This window comes from Triturus cristatus, chromosome 9, assembly GCF_964204655.1.
Source record: "Triturus cristatus chromosome 9, aTriCri1.1, whole genome shotgun sequence".
In the NCBI taxonomy this organism is placed as follows: Eukaryota; Metazoa; Chordata; class Amphibia; order Caudata; family Salamandridae; genus Triturus; species Triturus cristatus.
The window spans coordinates 251,626,888-251,652,806 of NC_140592.1; the positions used below are offsets into that span (position 1 = coordinate 251,626,888).

General features: G+C 47.3%; 1 protein-coding gene across 3 annotated transcripts in view; it reads left to right on the plus strand.

The window, feature by feature from the left end:
* Nucleotides 1–25,919, plus strand: part of ATG7 (autophagy related 7) — a 1,343,349-nt gene that overhangs the window by 167,698 nt on the left and 1,149,732 nt on the right. For all 3 annotated transcript variants that reach the window (XM_085624866.1, XM_085624868.1, XM_085624867.1), the window contains exon 8: nt 24,318–24,434. In XM_085624866.1, the coding sequence (XP_085480992.1) occupies nt 24,318–24,434 (117 nt within the window). The remainder of the gene's footprint in view (nt 1–24,317; nt 24,435–25,919) is intronic.

Below are 25,919 nucleotides of genomic sequence, written 5' to 3' on the forward strand. Positions count from 1 at the left end.
ATTCAAAAACTCTCTGCACATACCCCCTAAGCATTCCTGGTCATTTGTCGATAAATTCATCTAATAACTTTAACATTGACCGTAATACTGACAACTTGAGGATCCAACTAACAGAAGCAAATAGGGTAACCTCTGTTGCTGTTAGTTCTGATCCGTTATTGTAACTCCAAGTGATACCCTCACATGAGATGGCCCTTGTAATTCCACACCCACAGCTCAAGATTATATCCTGGAATATAGCCGGTCTTGGTAGTAAGCTGCTTTTACCCGACTGGAATAGGCTAATAGAAGATCAAGACATCTGCCTCTTCCAGGAAACCTGGAGCTTAGTTCCCCTCTATAAATCTGGGTATACTTGCTTTTTTCTCCCAGCTGTCTCCCTTGGGAAAGGTCGCCCCTCATGAGGCCTGATGGCCCGGGCCAAAATCGCCTTGGGCTATAGAATCATTGATCATATTTGTGCAAGCCCAGACATAATGAGACTTACTTTAAGTGGGAAGGAAGGAGCTATACCCCTTGAATTGTTTAATGTGTATGTGAGAGGGACAAAAGGGGGTACATCTTCGCCTATTGTATCTTCCTTGGAGCAAGAACTGTCTTAATGCCACCCGAGGGGGCGGAGCCAAGATGGCGGAGTGAGCAGACGTCCTGCTCGTAGGCTCCCGCTTCGGATCCGCAAAGCACCGGCCGGCAGGCCGTCTAAAGCACCGACGACACCTTGGCGACAGCCGCCAGAGCCTCGGAGACGGGAGAGTCCGCGGTGGGGACTGAAGCGGCGGCCGAGGCCCTTTATCTGCACGCACGTGGGCTGATCGGAGAGAGGTGGCGCCTGGGCCGCACCAGAGTGTCCGGAGCCTGGGGTCGCGGAGCGGCCCGCCGAGCTGGGGTTCGGCCCTCTGTTCCCAGAAACCACAGTGGCTGCGGGAAGACGCTCTCGGGGGTAGCGGCGCCGACAGTACCAGCACGACGAGGCGGCGGAGCCCGAGGCGATGCTGGGGAAGGACCTAGCCCGCCATCTTGGGGAGTCGGAGGTGCCTGGAGCCCAGCGGAGTTCGCGAGGATCGCCAGGGGCCCGAGAGGAAGAGGTGCCGGGGTCGGACATGCGGCAGGGCGGTGCGGTGACGGTGCATGGAGGTCTGCGGTGCGGAGGGGGAGCCCGGATTGGAGCTGCGACGGAGGGCGGCTCGCCGAGCCTGAGGAGCGGCGCACTGGCCAGGACGCACGCTCCTGCCTTGTTGGAAGCTGCTGGTGAGACTCGCCGCTGCCGAAGTGGCTGCGCAGTGGAAGAGGTGGTAGAGTCTGCCGTGTGGATGCACCTTGGTTGGCGGCGAGAGGTTGTGGAGCCTGGGGCCCAGATTTCTTCCAGGCGAATGAGCGGGTGAGTAGCGACGTCGGAGGCTGGAATAGCCCGCTGTCTCTGCGGCCAGTGCGACGGCTGTGGGGCTTGCACACTCTCCTTTGTCCCCCCCCCCGGTGGTTGGGCAACTGTTTGAAGACTGGGCGCCATTGGTTGAGGTCTCTGCTGCTGAGAGATCGGTGGTCCGCTGGGGGGGGGGGGGGGGAGCGCTGTGGCCGCGCTCCGGCGTTGCTGTGTCTGGAGGAGGCATCCCGGTTGGCCTGGAGGTCAGTGGCAGCAATGATTGGCAGTGCACCCGCAACGACTTGCCTGGAATGACGAGGAGGCGCCCTCCCGGATCTATGTCACTGGGGCTGTAGGAGGGCCACGGTTCTGCCCCTAGGAGAGTGGGTGGCCGATCCGAGCAGGGTGGCTGAGGTGCAGGAGACTGGGGACACCGAGCCTCGAGTGCGAGCGGCCCGTCAGAGAGGCATGCGGGGAGGCTAGAGAGCTGAAGTTTCGCGGCCCCGGCTAAGTGGCTCCTCGGGGACGTGCCCCCCGGCTGAGTGCTGGTGGGAGAGGACAGGAAGTTTGCGCGCACCTCCTCAGGCCCATTGAGAGGTACCATGTCCCACCACAAGAAGCGTCAAGATAAGACCCTCAAAGACCTGTTCTCTAAGACGGCAACGGGACAGACGGCCTCTAATATGGAGATGGATGCCGCTGGAAAGGGCTCGCCAGGAGCAGGGGGTATGGAACCCATCACCAAGGACTTCCTGGAGTCGATGTTCTCTGCGCTGCGAGATGACATCCACACGCTTAAGCAGGAGTTCACGTCGGAACTTAAGGAGATGCGTGGTGACATAGATGGTATCGGAGAGCGGGTTGCTGACTTGGAGGGTAAGAGTGATGGGAAGGACGTAGAGATAGCGACCCTCCAGCAGGAGATCATTAGACTACATGATCAACAGGTTGATCTCCAGACGCACCTGGAAGACCTGGAAAATCGTTCCCTTCGCCATAACATCCGGATCAGTGGGGTTGCCATGGACGTCGCCTCGAAGGACCTTTTTACCTATACGAGGGAACTCTTCAATCATATCCAAGGGCGCCCCCCAGAGACAGACCTGTGCATAGATCGGGCGCATAGGGTGGGCCCTCCCAGGGCGCTGTCGGCTCCCCCGTCGGACATTCTGGTATGCGTGCAAGACTTCCGCACCAAGGAACTGATAATGCAAAAAGCTCGTCAAGTGCACCCCCTTCAGTTCCGTGATCAGCGACCGGTGCTGTACCAAGATCTGTCTGCTCTCACGCTGCAGAAGAGGCGCCTCTTCCGGCCTATCACTGCGCACCTGCGGCAGCTCAGCATTCCATATAGCTGGGGACACCCCTTTCGCCTAGTATTCCGCAAGGATGATAAACTGTATCAGCTGCGTTCTCTGTCTGAAGCCAGCAAGTTATTAGGGGTGGAACTCCTGGAGGAGGAGGGGGACTCCAGGCCTGGACCGGAGGACACTGGGCCCCGCTGGCGGCAACAGGGTTGTAAGCGCCGCCTCAGGAAACCACAGATGGCGGAGATCGCAAAGGGCCGACAGGCGGCATTGGAGGCGGTGATCGCGGACCTCTCTGGCTCGCCTCCGGGCTAACCTTGAACGCTATGCTGTCGCGGGTGTTTTCGTCTCCGAGATTGAGTTCCTTAGCGGGGGCAGGGCTCCCTTTCACTATTGGTTAATTACCCCAATGACTTTTCACCGATCACCGACGAGTGATGGACTACATGTTCTTAATTCTTCTATTCGACAGTTCTATTGTTTGGGGATGTTTGGGGAGGGCTGGGGAGGGTTTGTAGTGCTCCATGTGCGCCTTCCTTTTGAGGTTTGTCCGTCCCCCGGTGACCTCGCTCATTTAGGCTGTTCGCACACCAGACACTACGAAACTGCGCCGTCTGACCCGCCCCTACTGCAGGATTCCTCATCCACTACATGTCATGCCCCCTACCTCACTTAAGATTCTGGCCCTGAATGTACGGGGTCTTCACAACCCAGTAAAGCGTAGGACGATTCTTTAGTGCTTGGAGAACTCGCAAGCAGATTTATACCTTCTACAGGAAACTCACCTATTGGCACGCGACTGTCATCGGATGAGATCGCGCAAGTTCCCCACCCAGTTCTTCTCTTCTGGGCCCACGAAAACGGCAGGGGTGGCAATCCTAGTGGCTCAGAGGTTCCGGGGTGAAGTTTTGCACAAGGTGATGGAGATTAAGGGGCGGCTGCTGACATACCGCTTCGCACTAGGGGGAATGACGTTTACTATTAGTTCCCTGTATGATCCTAACGAAGGTCCGGAACGATTCTTACATACCGCCATCACAGAAGCCACGGCTACACACGACCGCAATATCATCATAGGGGGCGACCTTAACCTAGTTTTTGATAACGTGCAGGATAGATCTGCTCAACGCACTCACCAGGCTGGGGCCTGGTCCACGGAGGGACGGGCGAGGTTGCGGGACCTGGGACTGTGCCACCTTTGGCGCAGCCTTCACCCCCAAGAACGGGAATACTCCTTTTACTCCAACGCACACAAGACATATGCCCGATTAGATCACTTCCTGGTAACTGCTCCGATACGGGAGCTCACGACCGCGATTGACATCGGGGTGGCCTCCCTGTCAGACCATGCTCCGGTGCTGGCAACTTTTGCCCTCCCACCCACGGCACAACAGCCAGCATAGAGTGTGACGTCTTAGAGAGGCCCTCCTATACCGAGAGGACGTGGTTAAACGCATTCAACACGCTATTCGCGATTATCTTGCCCATAATGCGAATTCAGACACCACGCTCGCCACACAGTGGGCTGCCTTAAAGGCGGTTATTCGGGGAGAGTTCATCTCAATTGCGGCGGCAGACAATAGGGAACGAGGGATCAAAAGGTAAGAGCTTATGCAGCAGGTCCACGAGTTGGAACAGATGCACCGGCGGACGGGAGCCCCATGAGTGTGGCGGCGACTTAAAGCCGCTCGTCAACAGTTATTGGCGTTAGATCAAGATAGGGCAGAATATGCAGCATTGAGACTGCGGCATGCCTACTATGCGGGGGGAGACAGGTGTGGACGCCTCCTTGCACATAAACTGAGAGAGGTTCGCCAGCGTAACGGGGTCAAGGCAGTCGAGCGAGAGGACGGCACTAGCGCTACGGAGGATGGAGCTATATCGGAGACGTTCTGGGATTTTTATGCCACTCTCTATGCAGGGGCCCCGTTGGAGCGCGCAGATGGAGCGGCTTTTTTTGACTCGGTCACCCTGCCGGTCCTGACCGGAGAACAGGCCGAGCGCCTTGATAGTGCTATCCAGTTAGATGAGGTCGTAACCGCCATTTCTCGTCTAAAGCTTGGGAAGGCCCCCGGCCCGGACGGCTTTCCCCGCAACGTTTTATAAGAAGTTTTGCTCCCTGCTCGCCCCGCTCCTTGCCCGATTGTTCAATTCCTTCGATGTCCAGGGGGCGCTTCCGAGCGACCTCCTGGAGGCCTCTATAGCAATCATCCCCAAACCCGGGAAAGATAGCATGCGCTGCGAAGCCTACCGTCCAATTTCCTTACTTAACATAGACTTTAAACTCTATACAGGTATACTGGCAGCTCGTCTCAGCCCCCACATGCCATGCCTCATTGACCCGGATCAGGCGGGTTTCATCCCTGACCGCCAAACTTCGGATAACATGAAACGGGTCCTACACCTTATTGAAAAGGCCACCCGGGTCCCCGGGGAATTTATGATGCTGGCCATCGATGCTGAAAAGGCGTTTGATCGAGTGCATTGGCCTTACCTGGAACAGGTGCTCGAGAGAGCAGGGATGGGTGAGCGGTTCCGCACGTTCATCCTCAATTGTTATCAGTACCCTACGGCTACAGTCCGGGTGAATGGCCATACGACCTCTTGCTTCCGTATTGAACGCGGCACGAGGCAGGGGTGTCCGCTATCCCCCTCCTCTTTGCCCTCTATATGGAGCCTTTGGCTCAGAAGCTGCGACAGAACCCGGGAATCACAGGAATAAAATTTGGGGGCTTTGTCCACACGATCAGCCTCTACGCAGACGATGTTAATCGCATTGGCGGACCCGGCATCTGCTCTTCCGGCTTGCTGGGCGGATATGGAGGCCTTCGCTCGCGCGGCCGGATTCAAAGTGAATGCGGGGAAATCCCTAGCTCTAGACCTCTCGTTGTCACGCCTCACCCGGGAATATTTGCAGAATCTGCTCCCCATTCGTTGGGCGACAGACACCGTACCGTATCTAGGGATTCAACTAGCCCCCTCTCTCCCCAGGTGGTTCATACTAATTATTCATTGCTGCGCGACAGAGTCCGACGCGAGCTCGATCGGTGGCGGCACTATCCCCTCTTTTGGTTAGGTAGGGTGGCGGCAGTCAAGATGACCATTCTCCCGCAGATCCTCTATCTTTTCCGCAGTATACCTCTCCGACCGCCTGTCGGATGGATCTCGAAAATGCAGGCTGATCTAGCCCGGTTTATATGGAACAGCCGGAAACCGCGGATGCGTCGAGCACTGGTGTCGTTGGCGCCGGAGGGTGGAGGTCTCGGGGTTCCTGATCTCAGACTCTACTTTCAGGCTGCTCAATTGCGCTACCTAGTAGAGTGGAGCAGATGGGATTCGGAGAAGCACTGGTTGTTTCAGGACCAAGCGGTGGCGGCGAGGCCCCTGCAAGAGATTCCCTTCCTGCGCAAATCTCATAGGCCCCCTAACCTGTACGCCTCTTATATTACACGAGTTCCCCTGGAAGTGTGGGATGCCACTAATCGTACCCATGACTTCACGACTTTCCCGTCTCCGCTCACACCGTTGATTGGCAATCCTGACTTTACTCCGGGGATGGAGGACACCGCTTACGCGGGCTGGAAGATGGCCGGTTGTCGATGCCTGTTTCATGTTTATGGGGCAGAGGGGGTAAATTCCTTCACTCAGATGCAGAGAGACTTTGGTCTCCCGGAGACAGAGAGGTTACGGTATCTGCAAGTGAGGCACTGGGCGCTTCAGCCGCAAGTACGTTCTGGGGCTAATAGGCGACTCTCCACATTTGAACGGTGGCTCATCACCCGTACCTCAGACAAAAATCTCATTTCTGACCTCTATAAGCAGCTGCAGCTCACACACAAGTACTCACACAATTCTAGCAGGGACAGGTGGGAACGGGAATTGGGCAGAACATTGAGCCACAAAGAGTGGGACGGTATTTATTATAGGGCCAGTCATTCTGCATATCATATGGGGCTCACGGAGACACTTACTAAGATTGTCACATATTGGTATTACACTCCGGAGCGCCTGCATGCGATGGACAGTTCTCGTGAGGCGGAATGCTGGAGGGGTTGCGGCAGGTGGGTAACCTGGTTCACCTGCTCTGGGAATGTCCGCGCATTCGGTCCTATTGGACCCAGGTGCTGGATGAAGTGGACAAGTGCTTTGAGACTGAAATACCACGCTTCCCAGCCTATGTACTACTGGGTCTTCCCAACCCCCTGACGTATCCGCTACGGTCTCGTAGGGGCAGATTGATGGCCATTGCTATTGGGTCAGCGACGCAAAACATTCTTGCACATTGGCGTACGCCGCAGAGTCCCGCCTTCACCGGCTGGCTACACCGCTTGTGGTATGTTCTGGGTATGGAGAAACTGGCACTGACTATGGTCGGGGAGGGGGATAGGTATGGTGAATTGTGGCAGCCCTTCTTGACACTCTTGGCTACTGAGTTTACGGAGATCACGTGCCCTCGATATCTTTGGCTGCTGCGCATCACAGAGGTCCCGGGGGAGGGTAGCCGATAGGAAAACAAGGGGTTCAACAAGACTTTGAGAAGGACGTGGAGCACGGGGAGGGGGAGGGATGAGGGTAAGGGAATGGCCCCCTTTTTTGGGGGGTTTTTGGGTATTGGGGGGTTTTGGTTTTCCCCTGATTTATTTTAATTTCGACAGTTATCTCCCCTTTTTTGTTACGGTCATTCTTTGAATAAGCATGCGCTGCTTGGATGGTGCTTTATGTAATTCCCCCATGGATATATCACGGCAGTGACTGATGATCTTTATGAGCATGTCCGTTTGTTAGAAATATGTGAATTAATATTAATAAAAACATTTAAACCATAAATGCCACCCCGACTCGCTCCTTATGATAGCGGGAGACCTTAACTGCACGTTCGAACCCCTTAGTTCGGGAGACACGATGGGGTTGGAGGAGGATGACATCAGGTGGGGCATTCCCCCCCTAAGTATTCCCCCCATCAAAAAATGGTCACGGTTGCAATACAACTGAATGCACTTGTCTTGGAATATGGGTTAAGGGCGGCAAATGGTAGAACAATATCAGATTCTGGTGGGGCTTGCACGTATAACAGAATTAGTTGCCCATCCCGCATCGACTATATTCTAATAGATATACGACTGTGGAGAAATATAATTGATATGGAAGTTGTCCCATCTATCGACAGCGACCACAACCCTCTTTGTTTGAGTACTAAACTCCTTTGGTCCTCTCCTGGCCCAGTTTCTGAGGCAATTAATAACCTAATGACCAAGGAAATAGTTCCCTCAAATAGTAGGAGACATCTTAAGTGGTCTAAAATAGTCGTTAATGAAGTCAAGATGGCTGAAATTAATCGCCTATTGGTTACAAATCGAATAGACCTACAAGAAGCATCCATTAATCTTGATGCCCCACAGAAAGTGCTAGATGTCTATACAAAAACGGTAGAACAGTTGGGATCCTTATTCATGACTACTGCTAACCGCAGATCTGTAAAAGCTTGCCCAAAAAGCAGTTACGCCTGGTTCTCAAAAATCTGCAGACAGAAAAGGAAGGCTTTAGTCATAGCTATTAAAAGCAAAAATATCTCTTGCGTTCAAAGGGCTAGGAAGGAGTATAAGGCGACGCTGCGACGTGCTAAATTAGATTGGGACGAATCGCACTGGCAGAACCTAAAAGACGCGAGTCTGGAAAACAACGCCTACTCTTTCTGGAACCTTGTCAAGGGGGCTAATAGGAATGATCCAGATGTAATTCCCAACCACATATCCAGCCAAGTCTGGTTTGATCATTTTAGTAATTTGTACACTGGGACAGTCACAACAAATAAGGGTGGAGCTTGTGTCAAGTTAATCACTTGCCTAACTCCTAGTATTACAGATTATTTTAATCTAAATGAAGTGACAGAAGCAATTAACCCCTTCAGTGCCCATGACGAGCTGGACTCGTCATGGGCTGCGGTGGCGCTGTGCCCATGACGAGTCCAGCTCGTCATGAACTCCGCCCGCTAATAAAAAGCGCGGCACTGGGCGGGGAAAGGGGCGGGCATGCAAGGGGTTAATAAAATAACACCTTTAAAAGCCCCGGGACCGGATGGTCTTCCAGGGGATTTATTCCGTGCAAGTCTTAGTAATTGGACAAAGTATATCATGCTCCTAATCAACTCTATTGCAGGGCTCGAAAAATGTACTCGACCGCTCGCAAATGCGAGTGATTTTTGTGAAGGGCGAGCCAGTTTTCAGGCCTACTTGACCGGCCTGGCGAGTGCTATCTGCCACCACTGCAGTAGCAGGTGAAAGGCTCTAGGGGGCAGCATGCACCACCTAGCATAGTGGTGGTGGTGCGGTGTGCGGTGAAGGCTCTAGGGGGCAGCAGGGTATGACGCCAATCAAGTGGTGGTGCGGTGTGCGGTGAAGGTTCTAGGCGGCAGCAGGGTGCACGCACCACCTAACATAGTGGTGGTGGTGTGGTGCGCTGCCTATCGTTGTGTGGGTCCCAGGGCCGTCAATCGTGTAGCGTGCGAAAAGCGCTACCAATGACGGCCCAAGACATCATTTTGGCCTGCCCCCGCGCTGTGCTGCTTAAAGTGCAGCAGTGACGCAGCACGCCACCACGCGCTCTCTTCAGTGGAGTCGGGAGTGCAGGGTGATTTGGCTTGCCGTCTAGGAGAGGTGAGTCGCAGTTTTTTTCCATTAATGCATGATTATGGTGATGTTGGGGTATAACGCAGATAGTATAGGAATTGAATGTTCATGAAATTAGACGATTCTTCTCACCATTTTGCATTATTGCTTTATGGTTCTCTGCTCTGCATTTTTAACTACATAGGGTACTATGGAAGTACAGACACCACAATTTATCTTTCTCTTTCGCGCTGCTGAAGTACTTTTAATGAGGGGCCTAGAATTCCTCCCTTACTCAAAGTAAACTCTTTAGCGTTACAGTCATTCTTTAAACACTGGATCTCAATGAATGCGCGCAACATCCTGTGATTCTGGGCAAATCATTTCATCTCCATCATGTGCCTATCAAAAATGAATGCATCCTCATGTAACGCAACTGGTGCTCGTGTAAAGCACTCTGATACCTTCGGGTCAAGTTCACGCAAATACTCCGAAAAAAATGTAGGCATACAATGGTAGGAAGAGGGGCTGTAATCTGCCCTTCCTTCTAAACAAGCATTTGCAATGCAGTAGTTCATCGAATAACTGAAAGTTTGAGCTATTGGCGTTGCAAAAAAATAATGCTACGGCGCGCCAATAGCTCAAACTCAGTAAGTTAATGACGCTGCCTCAATTTTCCAAATCGATAGCCATTAGCTGGGGAAGATTTGAATGTTGTCATTTATGTAGCTTAGACCCAGCTCACTAAGGCAAATGAAATGTGGGGTGGAAAGAGGGGCAGATAAAAGCTTTAAAAAAAGCAACTTTCCTGTGTTTGAATTACTGAAAAGTCCCTGATGCCCCAATCTACCGCCTCGTATGTAGCGACCGGTACACGTCATTGCATGGAATAGATTTGAAGCATGGGAGCAAATGCTTGGTCCCAGGGGGGCAGGGACCTAATTGCTGGAGGCGTACTTTTTTGCAAAGTGACAGGAAGGTATAATTCATTACCACTCACTAATTCTGGGACCTTAAAGAGAGCGGCCTTTCCCTTGAATCTGGACAGGAGAACGGGTTATCTGAAGATACAAAGGAAATTAAATGAAATGTCTTCCCAGAGAGCTTATAATAATCCTGCTTATGCAAGTTGCATTAGAACATTGTGTGATGAATGTACTATGCTGACACTGACACTATTTCTCGTTGCTCAAGTGGGTGTATTTGTGAATCTTTGTATGTTTCCCTCACCTTCATTGCTTGATTTTGCTCGCAAGAAAATTAGTACTTGCGTGTACTTCTAAAGGCTCTTGAGAAAAGTCCTTTTTACCATACTGGTAGTTAAGAACTTGTTTTTGTAAGAGGGAAGAGTGTATCCACCAAGGTACACACCATCCTATCGTGGGAGTTAAGTCAGGTACATTGATTTTATCACCCTTTGAACGTATTCATAAAGGAAATTTAAAGAAAAATACTGTTCACACATGTTCCGTTACCTATCATGTCTTTGCCCTTGCACACACATAGTGTTCGTCGAGTAGCATATTTCTTATCATTAAGTGTGGGGAGGGGTTATGATAGTCTCCTCCCTCCATCCATGTTGATAATAAATAGCTTATTATAGTCTGTGCGTCTGCATATGTGTTTCACACCATGATATTTATGTATACTTGTTTCAACAAAAGGTATTTAACCAAACGAGGATGCAAGTGTTTAAATGTATGCAATACGTTAAAAACCCAGTGAAGAGACTTTGTGACTATTAGTCATTTCTTATTTAATTTTTTTGTTGTATGCAATCTGTGAGCCAGTAAAGTGTTTTTTTCCTGACAGTTCTTGTTCACTGTGGTAATAAACTCGAATTGCACCTTTGTATTGTAGTAATTAATGTCTGAATGTGCACTTATTAGTACAGTGACACTCATCACCTAGGTGCGGATTGTGCAGATATTGTGACCGCTAATTACGACACCTCCAGTTTCCCCCAAAAAAGTACGTTTAGGCCCAGAGTTAGGCCCTGGGAGGGGGGAGTGAGCTTCACTATCGGAGTTGTTTCCGTAAAAAGATGGCGTAATTGCAGGGAACAGCCTCCGCTACTAGAATCTACAGGGCAGACCCCAATGTCACATTAAAACTAGACTATTGGTTTTGTCAGTGCCTATGCCAGGAGTACTTTTTGGCATGATTAAGGTTGTGTCCAGATCAGAGAGACCTGGTAGCAGGATTTTCTAATATGTGACAGTAAGTGTGCCTGACCGGAGACGTTTTAACTGCTATGTGCGTGCCTGCCTGGCTTAAGCAGTGTTGCAGCTGGCGTGCTGGTGAGCCCATGTGTCTGTGGTGGGTAAGTTGACCTTGCCTCCTTTTCTTTTGTTAGTCTTGTTGTTGGTGCATTGCTGTGATGTAAGTCCACCTTAATAGTAAGTTTATTTGTGTAGCGGAAATCCTGTCTTGGGAATTCGGAACAACTGGTGTGTCCTAGTAGTCCAGTGCCAAAATGAAAGTTGTCCCATATGGGAGCAAACTGTTATAATGGCACAAGCGCACCTGCATCACTGAGGATCAAATACAGTATTTGTGCAAGTAAATTCGGCAGTCTGAGAGTGAGTTTTGTTATGAGGGCTGGGAAATTTCCATACTACAAACTGAGAGGAGTGAGCTTGCACAAAGCAACTCTATTATGAGTAGCTGCAGATGTTTAGAAATTAGTTTTTGATCGTTTCGCTGACATAAAGGGCTGCAAATGCACAATTTGGCCCCTTTATTTTACTGTTTTTCTTGCAGAGTGACCCCTGGATAGTTTGAGCTTGCTCACTTGCATTGCCCACTGGCCAACAAATATACTGTAACCTGCCCCCCTAAACAAGCATAGTCTCGCCTTTGGGACCTTATAAGTATTTATGCAGCACAATATCCTTGGTGCAACAACATCAACTTTTGCATTGGTAAAACACTTATATGGTCCCAAAGGCGAGACCTATTGCCTACCATCTTAAAATTGTACTGAGAACTTTTGCCTTGCTTAGGGTTTGCACACCCGTTTCGCATCTATTCATTAAGAAGGGTAGCAATATAAAAAATGTCAAGCGTCACAGTCCTGTCTCGGGGATCTGACTTTAAGTTACTCATTCTTAGTGGTTAAGGGAGCCAGTACTGTTGGTGTGTTTTTTGATGCGAGCGCTAAGACATAAGTTTAAGCTGAGTGGATTTCTTTTCAGTTCTGACTTTAGTTAAACCGTTAGGCAAGACCTTTTAACTTTACTGAAATTACAGGTATAACCCTGCCCCCATCTGCAATACATATTAGAACCAGCACTTCTCAAGAGCAGACCGGTTAGTCCCGATAGTGAGTTATTTCAGTTGAAAGCACTGTTTGTGTTGCACATCGTTCAGTACCATTGATTATTATGCCTTAGAGCGCATTCCAAATTGGGGTGCTTTTACAGATCTGATCATGCAGTATTAAGTAATTGGAGCCATGATCTTTAAATTAATTATGGAAAGCAAATGTTAAGCCTAGTAGTTTGTACACAGACTTCATGTTATTTTAAATTAGTTACAGTTATTGTTTTTGATTCTAGCTCAGAGCAGACAGAAGCAGTGCTGGCTATCCAGTGAGGACAAGGCAGACAACAGGCAGAGAGTGCAGCTGCAATGGTAGACATCCGGTTGTGGTTGGGAATACCCACTGGAGCAAAAACGCCACTGAATAATGCAGGAGAGAGTTCAGCAGTTGGGAAAAGGAAGTCATTAGAAGAAATACACCAAAAGCAAAGGGAGTATGATCAAACAAAAAGACAGAGAGTTGTACAACAGAAATGGCTTGAAGATTTCAAGTGGGCAGTGATTGAAGAAAAGGAAAGTAATGGAGCTGTCCTAGTCGAGACCAGTTTTAAAACATCTCAAGTTTTGTATTGTGGAGTTTGCAGGAAATTTCCTCACCTCGCAGATACTAAGTCTTCCCTATATGTTGGTGTGACAGAAAATTTCAAAAGGGAGACGTTGGAATGGCACAACAAGAGCAAATCACATGAAAAATGCATATTACATGAAGCTGCAATTCAAAACCCACAGGAGACCTGCATAGCCAAATCGATCACAAAAACGCATGAAAAAAATATCGGGCACTTAAACATTTTATTTAATACAGCCTATTATCTTGCAAAAGAAGGTGAGGCTTTTATTAAGTTTCCAAAACTCTGCTACACTGCAGAAAAAGAACAATCCTGACTGGAATTTCGAAAATGATACGAATGATCATGCATGCCGTAACTTTGTAATAGCAATTGCAGAGACCCTAAAAATGAAAATTCGATCCCAGATAGAAAATGCTAGGTTCCTCAGTGTTCTGTCAGATGGGTCAACTGACAAAGGAATTCAGGAACAGGAACTGATTTATGTACGATTCTGTGTGACATTGTCAGCATGAAAAACTCCACTGCATCGGGAGTGAAAAATGCTTTAATAGTTGGCCTGGAAAGCATGGGCATATCTCTGGATATTCTGAGCCAGAAATGCATTGGTCTGAATACAGATGGAGCTGCTGTGAACCTCGGTAGTAAATCTGGTGCTGTGAAGCAGCTACTGGACGAAGTCTCCAAACATCAAGGATGGGACAATTGCGATCACATTGCAGTTGTGCACTGTGTAGCTCACAATCTAGAGCTTGCTGTGTGTGATGTTAAAAGAAAAAGTTCATACATGTCCAAATTTGAAGAGGTGCTCAAAGGATGTTTCAAACTATATTATTATTCACCTAAGCAGAGGAGGGAACTTAAAGAGATAGATGATAATCTGGAAGAGCAGTTAAAACATTTTGGTGGCTTGCAGCAAATCAGATGGGTAGCAAGTCAGCACAGGGCAGTAACAGCGCTTAAGACAAACTGGGAATCTACAGTACTTCATCTTGAGCACCTTGCTACTGGTAGTGATGAATATTCAAACAAAGCCAAAGGATTGCTTCATGACATGAAATCAGAGAAGTTTCTTTATTTCTTGCACTTCATGATAGACTTCACAGAGCTGCTTCAGCAAGTGTCTAAGGCATTTCAACAAGAAGACAGTCTTATTTCTGAAGTTGCAAGAAGGATTGAGGTGCTTCAGCAGAAGCTAATACAGCTGAAAACAAAGCCAGGAAAAGCACTAACACAATTTCAATTGCTTTTTAAAGATGGAAATTTTGCAGGGGTCCCGTTACTAACTCAGGCAAAGCCTGCTAGAAAAGGCAGCTCTAATGAAACTAATGTCAAGGAAGACACTACTGAGTTAATAGAGAATGCTCTTTCTTTTATAAGTGACAGGTTTTTGAAGCACATCTCAGGCAAGCCGCATTCTTTGTTTAACATTTTTCATTTTACTTTGTGGCCAGACTCTGTTGAAAAGATTAGAGGTTTTGGGGATCAAGAATTTGAGGACCTTGTTACATGCTACAAAAAGGTACTTACTGATGAAGAAATTCAGTCTGCCCCTGGAGAGTGGCTAGATTTTAAACTGTACGTCTTTCATCGGATGACGTCGCATAAGCCTGTATCCCTCTTCACTCAGCTATTGAAAAAACGCCCAGAAGAAGTTAAACATGTCCTTCCAATTTTAGAAATCATGCTTTCCATCAGTCCAACAACAGCAATATGTGAACGGGGGTTTAGCAGCATGAACCGAATAAAAAATGAGCTCCGTACGTCCCTTAAAAGTGACACCATGTCTGCTTTAATGCGAATCCAAGTAGATGGGCCGGAGTTAGACACTTTTGATCCAAACCCAGCCGTTTTGCATTGGCTTTCAGCAAATCCAGGAACAAGACATATTATGGGCCACAAACATCCTTGTCAAAACAAGACTGTTACTGAGTCAGAAGATAGCGACTGAGTTTATTGCTACTCTCTATGTTCAAATCAGCACCATTTTCCTTAAAAAGTTAGTAAATGCTGGTGCGTTGTGTTTTACCATTCACTGTTTGGTGTCTGTCAATGATACTTCTGACAATTTGCCATGGTGGAACAGCTGTTTGTCTACTTTGGAGACACTCACCCCCAGTCACAGACCTGGGTTGAATCCATCATCGTTCTTTAGCTCACTGTTCGCCACCCCAGTTCAGGACTGGCTATATGCAAATCAGTCTTGACCCCTGTGCCTCATGGGAACAGTCCAGCCCGAACTGCCAAGCCAATGGACTCCTGACAAAGGCCCTGGCACTTTTTTTTAATACAAATTAAGCACTGCCACAGCTACAGCAATCTAAAAGAAACTTTGAGGACTTGGCAGCACAAACTGATTACAAAATGAGCTACATTCTGCCTCAAAGCTGACGGAGCGCTAATGCAAATACAAGTGGACAGCTCAAAAGATGACACTTTCATCCCGAACAGTAGTGCTTTCGCTGAGAGGAAACACAGGACAATGACAATCACATTGACACAGCCTTCCAGGTCCATGAATATGCAAAACTGTCCCTATTATTTGAAAGAACAAGCACTTGATCTCTGGCCATAAATACCGATGGCTCAGTCTGTTTCAACCTCGATTGATACAAGTACATTGGTCCTGTTGCACAAAGTTATTTCAAGACAGAATAGCAAGGACAGAAGGCAGCGTTGCATATGAAGAACGCAACCCTTAGCTCAGAGCATCAGCATCTTCACTAACAAGTAAGTGCCTGATATGTTGTCATGGATGTTATTTCAGTGACATGTTAAAGTTTATGGGGTATTTTTTGCCATGTATGTTCGCAGAAACGTTCACCACGGCACTTTGATACACACATCTTAGGGAGGTACTGGGTGATACATTTATAAAATTTGCTGTTAATTTGGTTGGCCAACGTTTTCTAGGGTTGTTGGCGCTGCAAATATTTTGAAAAAAACTCATATGCGATCAATTTGTGGGTCGAGTGTATTGATGTTAGGTCGAGTACAAAAGTCTACTCACTCGACCTGCAGGTCAAGTAGGATTTTTTTAGATTTGTCGAGCCCTGTATTGCTAATGGCTGCCCCTTACCAGAGTCATGGAAGGGAGCTGAAGTGGTCCCTATCTTTAAGAAGGGGTCCAGGGAGGACCCTGCCAACTATCGACCAATTAGCCTGATAGATGCTATTCAAAAAGAAGTTGGCAGGGTATTACTTCAGAGGATACATTCTTGGGCCGATGATGAGATTATTCTTTCCCAATATCAGGCGGGCTTTAGGCCCAAAACTGGTACAATGGACCAGGTGTTTAGGCTCCTTCTCATTTATTGGAAGGTAGTCGTGATAGGTGGAGGCAGCCTCTTATCTTGCCTTCATCGATCTAAAGACAGCCTTTGACTTGGTCCCACGGGACCAACTATGGGAAGTCTTGGCTGAAATGGGTATGCCTGTGTTCATTTTGAATCTGCTTGTCCGACTGCACGAGGACAATTATGCCCAAGTGAGATGGGGGTCACAAGAGCAGAAAACTGAAAGAATCTCAGTGAATAGAGGAGTACGCCAGGGCTGTGTTATGGCCCCCAGCCTGATCTCTTTATATGTGAATGGGGTGGTTAGTTTTCTCCAGGAAATTCCCTCTGATGCCCCAGCCCTGGCAGGAGACAGGATACCTACACTCCTCTTCACTGACGATACCTTGTTGATCTCTAAGACCCCGGTCGGGTTGCAGAAACTCTTAGATAGGTATAATCTTTTTTGCTCATTAAGAAGGTTGACTATTAACACCACAAAGACCAAACTGATGACATTCAACCCCTATAAGCCTTTTAGGCACATCTTTTCTTTGGGCGGAGCTTCTCTAGAAAGAGTTAGCACGTTTGATTATTTGGGTATTCGCCTTTCTGATACGATGCAATGGAAACCCCATATCAACAAGATGCTCTTAAACCATAAGCGTGTGACTGGGGCGATAGGCAGGGAACATCGCCGCTCGTGTAGCAGACCTGTTGCCCCAGCGCTCACGATCTATGCTGCAAGGGCAGTAAGTTCCGCCCTGTATGGTGTGGAACTTTGGGGGTTTGACAATGTGCAAGAGATCAGCAGTTCGGAACATAAGATCCTGAGAGAGCTTGTGACCCTCCCCTGCAATGTTCCGCTCAAGCCTTTGATGAGCGATATGGGAAGACGCTCCTTTAAAGACATTGCTAGATTAAGGCCATTGCTCTTTTGGGCTCGTTTGTTGCGAACCCCTGAACTTGCTAGCTATACCATCGCACTTAAGGAGGTAATTGGCCTGGACTGTAACCATGGGGTCAGCTGGCTCAATAACGTAAAGAAACTTTTGTTCACTTTGGGTTTTAGAAGTTGTTGGGAAGGCCAGAACCCGCCTAGTAAGGATGAGCTTAAAAAGGCATACTGGCTTTGGGTTGACATGCAGGAACTTAGCAACCCAAATCTGGGGAGGATGGCAAATGAATTCTACCAGTTTAAGCAACATATTCTCCTAGAGTCGTACCTTGATTTTATCAAAATCCCAAGAGATAGGGCGCTCTATATACAGTTTAGAGTGGGCTCTCTTTTGGTACGCGAGCTTACTGCAAAATGGAGCCCCCCGCGCCAGACAATTGCGGACTGCCCTTGCTGCGAGGAACCAAAAGAGAGTGTGGCTCATCTCATGTTTGCGTGCCCAGCATACTCAAGAGCCAGATCAAAGTGGCTCAAACCAATCTGTAGACAACTGGGCACTACAGCTCACACCACTGCCCTGCGGTTTTTGAAATCAGACCCTAGAGCCCTATTTGTATGCGGTGTGGCGAAGTATCTTGGCTGTATTTTTGGTTTATTAGATCCAAATTCTTGCGCAGGGAGGTGTAAAATGAAATCGGAATTGTGATTGTGCTCTCTATGTTGGGTTCTACCAAATTTTTATTCTTCTAAATGACATCAAATAGCTGTATATGAAGTATGTCTTTTTTATTCCCATTTTTAACCAAATTTATTTATTAAGCATATAAATGGTATTTCTCTGGGTATGAAATTTTTATCTTACTAACAAAATTGTTATATCCTTCTAAATTCCTTTTTAATCTATTGTATATAATTGTTCAATTTTTATCGTTTTTAATGATAATTTTGCCTTTATGATATTTGTTTATTGAAATAAAGCTATTTGAATATTGAAAACTTATCTCTGACTATGCCTGACCTTATGCAGATTGAATGAAAGCTCTGAATGAAGCATAATTGAACCGAAGTCCATCGAATTTAATGCCATTCTAGTTGCTCTCCATCTCCATTAAACGCACTTCATTACTGGCAGGAGGCATGTGTAGGAAGTTGACAGTGTTCATTTATGTACTTATCTAGTCATTACATAGCACTGGCTGTGCGTTTTGTGCTGCTTCCACAATCTCCTTGGCAGTTCATGATGCATATAGATTAATCAAGCTTGTCCATATGGGTTCTCAATTTGCATAATTGTGATGAACAGGCCAAATTAATCGCATTCCTTTCTAATACTTCTTGAAAAGGTCGCTCTTTGTGTTTCGGAAAATACTTTGACCTTCCTTCACTCTGCTTGTAGGGCTTGTGAAGCTTTCTGTTGTACTGTTCACACAAGAGCTTCTTTAATGTCGATTTCGCAAGCCATGGATCCATAGGGCTCGATTAAAAAATTTAAATTGAATCCCATAGGTTGGGATTAGGTTTTTCATTTTGGGGAATTCACAAAGGCTTCCAGGATTGCGACTGAGAAGCTGCGATAGTCACAGTATTAATGAAAAACATTTGTGAATTCCTATTTATTTACAGGCAAATGCATTTCTGTACACTTTGTACTATTGTGCCTGATAACATGTCTGGCAAGATGCAGATTGTAACTTTTTCTGCAGATGAAAAATATCTCTCCGAATTGGGGAATTCCTTCCATCTACACTTACACCAAGTTTGGTAGTGTTCCCTTGTCTTTCCGAATTTTAAATGAATGTATTCCTGCTCTATGCTGGAGACTTTATCCACCCATGTCGAGAGTCGATGTGGGCCGAGAAAATATTTGAATGTTCACAAAAGTGTGTTGGTGGGTGTTCAAAATCTTTCTGGATATTTCTACTCTTAAATGACCACTTTCCCCAATTCTGGGCGAAGATTTACTCTCATGAAAACAGTTTGTATACCGCTTCACAAAGCTTGCGTAAGACTATCTTGCATATGAAAAAAGGCTTTTATATGAGAGCAGAACTACTTTGTAATTCACAAAAGTTAATTTTCAGCTCCTAGAAGCGTTCTGTCACACGGAGGTTTGTGAGTAAATTTCCTTTCGATGGGGCGTAGACTTTGCAGTTTGTGAACACTCACAAACATACACATTTGTGGGTATTCACAAACCATATACTGAAACTTCCACCATTGAAATCTTTGACATATACTCTTTCAGGGGTAGGAGTGGATCATTTTTCCGAAAAGGGAGAGACCGCTCCCCAAAAAATAGAAACAGGGGAACTCCTCAACGGGAGAAACATTTTCCATGTGGAGTTAAAGAAAAAAGTTATAAAAGTGAATTGACACTTGCTCTGTGGTTTCTATCTCATGCGAAACATTCTGATGAGTTTTTCCACCTTAGAAAAAGAAATTCACAAAAATGTTCCTAGATTATTCATAGGATGCAGCGACTGACCTTGCTAGTCTGCAATTAAGCATTGTTTCCTGCAACACGTCGGTTGCGTTTGTCAAGGCTTGTTGGTGGTCCTGCTGGCCACTGACCCTCCTGCGTTCTTCAATTGGCTTGGCACAGCTTGTAGACAGCTCCTGTATCACTTCCTCTGCTCCACAGCTGCATCTTCAAGACCTTGGTGCCACAGCAAAGTACCTCCTACAAGGTCTGGCATCGTGCTCCTGCTGCTCCTGGACACCTCCTGGTGGTTTGGATTCTGTCCCCTCTTTTTGCAGGTACTCCTCGTCCAGAATCCACTTCTGGGTTCCACTGACCTGGTCCATGAAACTCTGTAGCAGTTGGATAGCCGAGGTTTGCAATGTACAGCAGAAGATTTGCATGTTACATACTTGTCATTAGTCGGCACAATGCTGTATCTCGTCGAAGTGTTTATTTGAATTTAAAATTCTGTATCTGATAGAGACATGTTGTCGCAGACACCTTGCCTTAGAATATTCCCCAGGCATCACACTGGATCTGGAAAATCATGAGCCATATCTCTACGTGCTGGCAGGTTGTTTTATCCGACTCAGCAGCGTCTGTGCCAGAAGTGACATGCATGGTGACTATTTAGGCGCTACCCCAGCATGCTAACTTGACTTTTTCTTTATTTTCCATGCCATCAGTGCAGATCCATAAAGAGCTACCTCTGTCTACTTTTTATATGATTTTTATGACGATTTGTTGAATTCTTTAGAGACATTGTCACTCAATGGGCTGGGGATGTCACCTAAAAAATCTGTGGGGTTTAAACTGTTGTCCCTGTCACAGACAGATAACTGTAATAGACCCACATCTGGTGTGGCTCTGGTGCCTGGATCCGGGCCACAACTCGGAGGCCTGTGAAGACTGTTGTGCCTTGAATCTCATGGCACTTCAGGAGCAATCCCTGAAGCTCCTGGTGCCTGATGCCTGTCGACTCCGAAACACTCTGGGTCCCGATCATGTCCTGGGCCTTTTCCAGGGGCTCGTCATCACGCTCAAAGTTGTTGGGTAAGTGACACAAGAAATTGAAAAAATCTAAGATGTCGAACAGCTCTTCTACTTTCCCTGCGCCGGTTCAAGTCATTGGACGAGGCTTAGGAACAATGTCACCACTCTATGTTCTACTCCCACCCATCAGTCCCAGAGTCTATGATTGGCGTCACTACCCGCCTCCCCGAATTTTCCGGAGTCAGAGCAAACCCCAGCCAACTAAGGAAATTTTATGAGGCCATTCACCTAATATTTGGGCTGGCATTACCTGCGGTTCGCAGTGGGCCACAACACTTTTGCAGTGTACCCCTTTGGCCTCATCAGCGCCCCTCGGGTATTCACCAAGATGATGGTGGTGGTTGCAGTCCATCTGTGGAGGTCAGGGGTTCCAGTCTTCTCCCTACCTCAACGACTGGCTGTTGAAGATGGCCTCGCCCCAGGCAGTCATCTCCAAACTATGGCGGGCCTGCTGCATATTCTGTGGTTCACTGCCAGCGTGCCAAAGTCATCTCTGACTCCTTTTCAGACACTCCGTTTCATGGGAGCTGTTCTGGACACAGTGCAGTTTTGACCCTTTCCTCCGGAGAAGAAAGTAAAGGATATTCAGGCTATAGATCCAATGTTTCATCCTCTATCCTGGAATTCAGTGAGATTGGCACTGAGGGTGTTGGCCAGCTTGGCCTCCTGCATCCTGCTGGTAACACATGCCCATTGGCATATGCAGGGCTTGGTAGAGGGACTTTTAAGTCCTTGTGGGTGCACTATTAGGGGAATCGCTTCAACCTGGTCCAGATTTTGGAGGGAACTGCAAAAAACCTGCTATGGTTGTTGACAAACCCAAATCGGGTCAGGGGCAGACTCTACCTTCTCCAAACCAGAACTTGTATGGTGACAGATGCATCACTCCTGGGTTGAGGGCGGCCCTCTGGTAAAGGTGGAGATCCCACGACTTTGGTCACCGGCGGGATCTTAGCTCTACTTCAGCCTGTTGGAGTTGAGAGTAACGCGTCTGGCATTAAAAGCCTTTCTTGCTTTCATGAAGAGAAGGCTAATTCAGGTGTTCATGGACAACACCACCTCCATGTTGAAATGCAACAAACAGGGTAGGGTAGTGTCGTGGACCCTGTGTCAAATAGCCCTGCGTCTCTGGATATGACTGGCACTTCTGTACAATTCAGCATTTGGTGGGCTTTCTGGATGCCAGAGTGGAAAAACTCAGCTGTTGATGCCTAGCTCATCACTAATGGCATTTCTTTCTGGAGGTGGTCAAGGTCTCTTCAGAAATTGAGGATAAGCTTGGTTAGATCTATTCACCACCGCAGAGAATATGCAGTATTAGCACTTCTGCGCACTGGAATTTCCAAATCGGCTCTCGCTCCGAGGTGCAGCCAGTCTTGAGTGAAGCTCAGGCCTCCTGAACGCCTTTCCACCAATACCACTCCTACCCAGAGTTCTCAAGATGATCAGGAACGACCAGGCTGATCAGGAACGACACAGTCATTCTTGTGGCTATAGATTGGGCACAGAGTATGGTATCCCAATCTCCTGAGCATGAGCCAGTCTGTCAATCAGGCTGCCGATTCAGGAGGGTCTATCGTTACAGGAACGGGACAGGGTCCTGAACCCTAACCTGTGCATGCTCCATCTTCATGCTTGGAGATTGAGCGACAGCAATTGACAGTTTATGACCGTCCTGCAGTCTACGATGCCCTTCTGGTAGCCAGGCATCCTTCAACCAAGACAGTATATGCCTGCCGTTGGGACAAACTTGTGGCTTTGTGTGCTACCAAAAATGTTGGCCCCTTCCTGCACCTTTGTCTGAGTGTTATTTGTTCTTTCGTTAGCCCAGTAAGGGTTTGCTTTGTGGACATTTTAAGGGTACCTTTTGGCCATATCTGTTGTCTTGCGGTGGCTGGATCGGCACTCCCTGTTCAAGTCACCTTTTGTGACCCAGTTGGTTTTGACTTTTTTGATGTGCTCACTATTAGAGACTATGCATAGTTGCCCTCTGCGTCTCTAGATAGATCTCTTTCCAGTGGCCCTGACATCGGCCAAGAGGGTTAGCGAACTGCAGTCACTCTCTATGAACCCTCCTTACATGACTTTTTTCTCAGATAAACTGGTTCTGAGAACACGTGCCTCTTTCTTCTGAAAGTAATAACACCCTTTCACATAGGCCTGACCATCACACTACTGACCTTACTTGCTCTGCCTCACCCTTTCAAAGAACAGGAGAGACTGCACCAGGTTGACCCCTATAGTCTATATTGATCGTACCAAAGAGTTTTGGGTGGTCGATCAAATCTTCATTGTGGGAAAGAAATGAAATGCCATACAGAAACAAATCATCTTAAGGTGAATTGTGATGTGGAATTAAATCTGCTTCGTTCTGGTAAAGTAGCAACTCCCTTGGGACTTGCGTCCTCATTCCACCAGAGCCATCGCTGCAGCCACTGCATTAGCTTGAGGAGTTCCTGTCTCCAACATCTGTCAGGCTGTGATGTCGGCATCTCAGCACATGTATACCAAGCACTACTGCTTGGACTGTAAGGTCCGTTGTCATGTGCAGTTTGCCCATTCGGTCCTCCAAGACTTTTGGTCTAAATGCATTCGCAGACCCACCTCCGGCGTGGTATTCCTTGGGCATCTATTCTAAGGTAATAAGTCTGCATCTGAAGTCTCTATCAGATGAACAAGTTAAAAACCTATGCTAACGCTGTAACTGGTAGAGACTCGTATCTAGTTGCAGATTCCTAACCGACCCTCTCACCTCCCCACTCTGTGAATGGATTTCTTTACATATGGTGACCCTTGTAGGTCCTTAGTGTATGCACACTTGTCCATCAGCATTCTGTAATGGCTCCATGCTTCTGTTGGGGAAATGTCACAACAAGAAACTGATGTCAGTGCGCTGGGGTGTCGCCCATATAGGGACTGGACAGGTCACTTCTGGAGCGGACGACGCTGATGCCTAGCCGATCGATAACCCCAGCCAGCACGCAGAGCTACTGCTAAAGATTTTCTGGATCTAGTCTGACTCCTTGGGAATATTGTAAGGTAAGTAATCTTTGGCTAAATAGAGTCTCTACCAGATAAGGGGTTACCGAAGGTAAGTAACTTGTTAGTTTTGCACACCTCAGTCGCAGAGCAGCTAGGTTTCCTAATGTTCATGATTATCTACGAGTGCCTTAAACCCACAGTATGACTTGTTACCATTTATTCTACTTTGCTTTTATTAATAACAGCTGCCTACATACCTGTACAGGTTGTTCTGCATCCATGTAGGTGCTTGATAGTACTCTGCTGCCTTGTGTTTATATCAGCCTTGAGTAAAGGTTCTGTTCATTCTTTGAACATGCCTCTAGTCATACATTTAAATAATATACATTCATATAATTATATGTTGGCAGTATTGTTCACTGAACCTGCAGAAAAGTGGGTTGTATTGTGAGAGATTTAACATGTGTTCTCTTTTTCTGCTAGGATTTAAAGAAGTACCGTTTCTATTACTGGTTCTGCTACCCTGCTTTATGCCTTCCTGAAAGCATATCTCTTGTTCGGCAGCCTGTTAGTCTTGGAGACAAGTTTTCCAACAGTCAGGTATGTGGTTTTAAAAGTAACAGCAGCATTATACTTTGAATTTCTTTTAAAATACTGTGCTTCTCTCCAGTGCGTCCTGATATTAACAATTCTATTCCCAAACCAACATGTTCTGTTTTATCGTAACAAAGACACCAAGAGCTAAATGTTTCATAACCATTCTCCCATTGCTCCACACCCACACCTTTATAAAGGCCCTTTGGATACAGAGTTGATAATTTAATGATGAACCGCAAGCTATCACTGTTGTGCTGCTCATTAAAATGGTTAACAACTGGGCCATGCTCATCACATTTTCTGATTGCAGATGCTTGTTCGGTTATGTGACCGCCTAATTGGTGCACGGTGCTTCCCACATACTGTTGGCTGCATGGGCATAGTAATATACATACTACAAAAGCACTTCTGTAGTTATTGACGGATTCAAATTCAGAACCAATGTTACCAATAATATTCCTGCGCTTTCTTATTTCATAGTTGCATATGTTATAGTCTCTACATGAGTAAAAACAGTTCTCATGAAGCTAAGTGCTAATTTGTTTTAAACATTTGGTCATCAGCTCACTAATATTCTCTTAACAACAGTATGAGGTTCTGGGTAGTATGGACAAATGATTTCTCAAACTGCGGCCCGAAAGTAATAAATGCCACTGTCTGTTCATGATTGTTAGTAACTCCTTGTTTGGTTTAAAAAATCAAATAAGGAAAATCTAATCTAATCCTAAATTTCTATATCTACAACATTAAAATCTTTAATTAAACTTGTCTGCAACATAATAATCAAGTATTTGAAGTACAGTTCTTCATGGCGCAAATTAACTTGCAACTAGGAATCACATTTAGGGGCCGATTCCGATTCCAGTCAGAAAAGCCCCGAACGACGTTCGGAGCCATCCACCCACATCGGAATGTGCCGGACGGATTCCTTTCCGACCGAGCCATTCTGATGGGCTCGGTCGGAAAGGAGTTCAACTTGGATTTCCGGATGGCTGACGACAGGCTCGGAGACCCCGTCCGCCGTCCGGAAATCCTTCAGTACTCCCCCGGCCGCCTCTTTACGACCGAGGGAGTACGATACAACAAACAAATGATGGACGGAATGCTGACAATGCAGACATTCTCCCCCAGTCAAGAGATCTGGGTTGAATCCATCGTTCTTTTGCCCACTACGCCACCCCAGTTCAGACATGGCCATATGCAAATCAGTCTTGACCCTGTGCCTCATGGGAACAGTCCAGCCCGAACTGCCAAGCCATGTCTTCCCTGGACCGGAATCAAGCATCCTAGGACCGGTTTCTGGCTATCAGCCGTCATCAGCCAGGATAGCTTGACTCCAGTGGCGTAGTGAGCACGGGTCCCACGTCTGGGAATACCCATCCCACTTAGGGCGAAAAGCGTTACAACAAACAAATGATGGACGGAATGCTGACAATGCAGACATTCTCCCCCAGTCAAGAGATCTGGGTTAAATCCATCGTTCTTTTG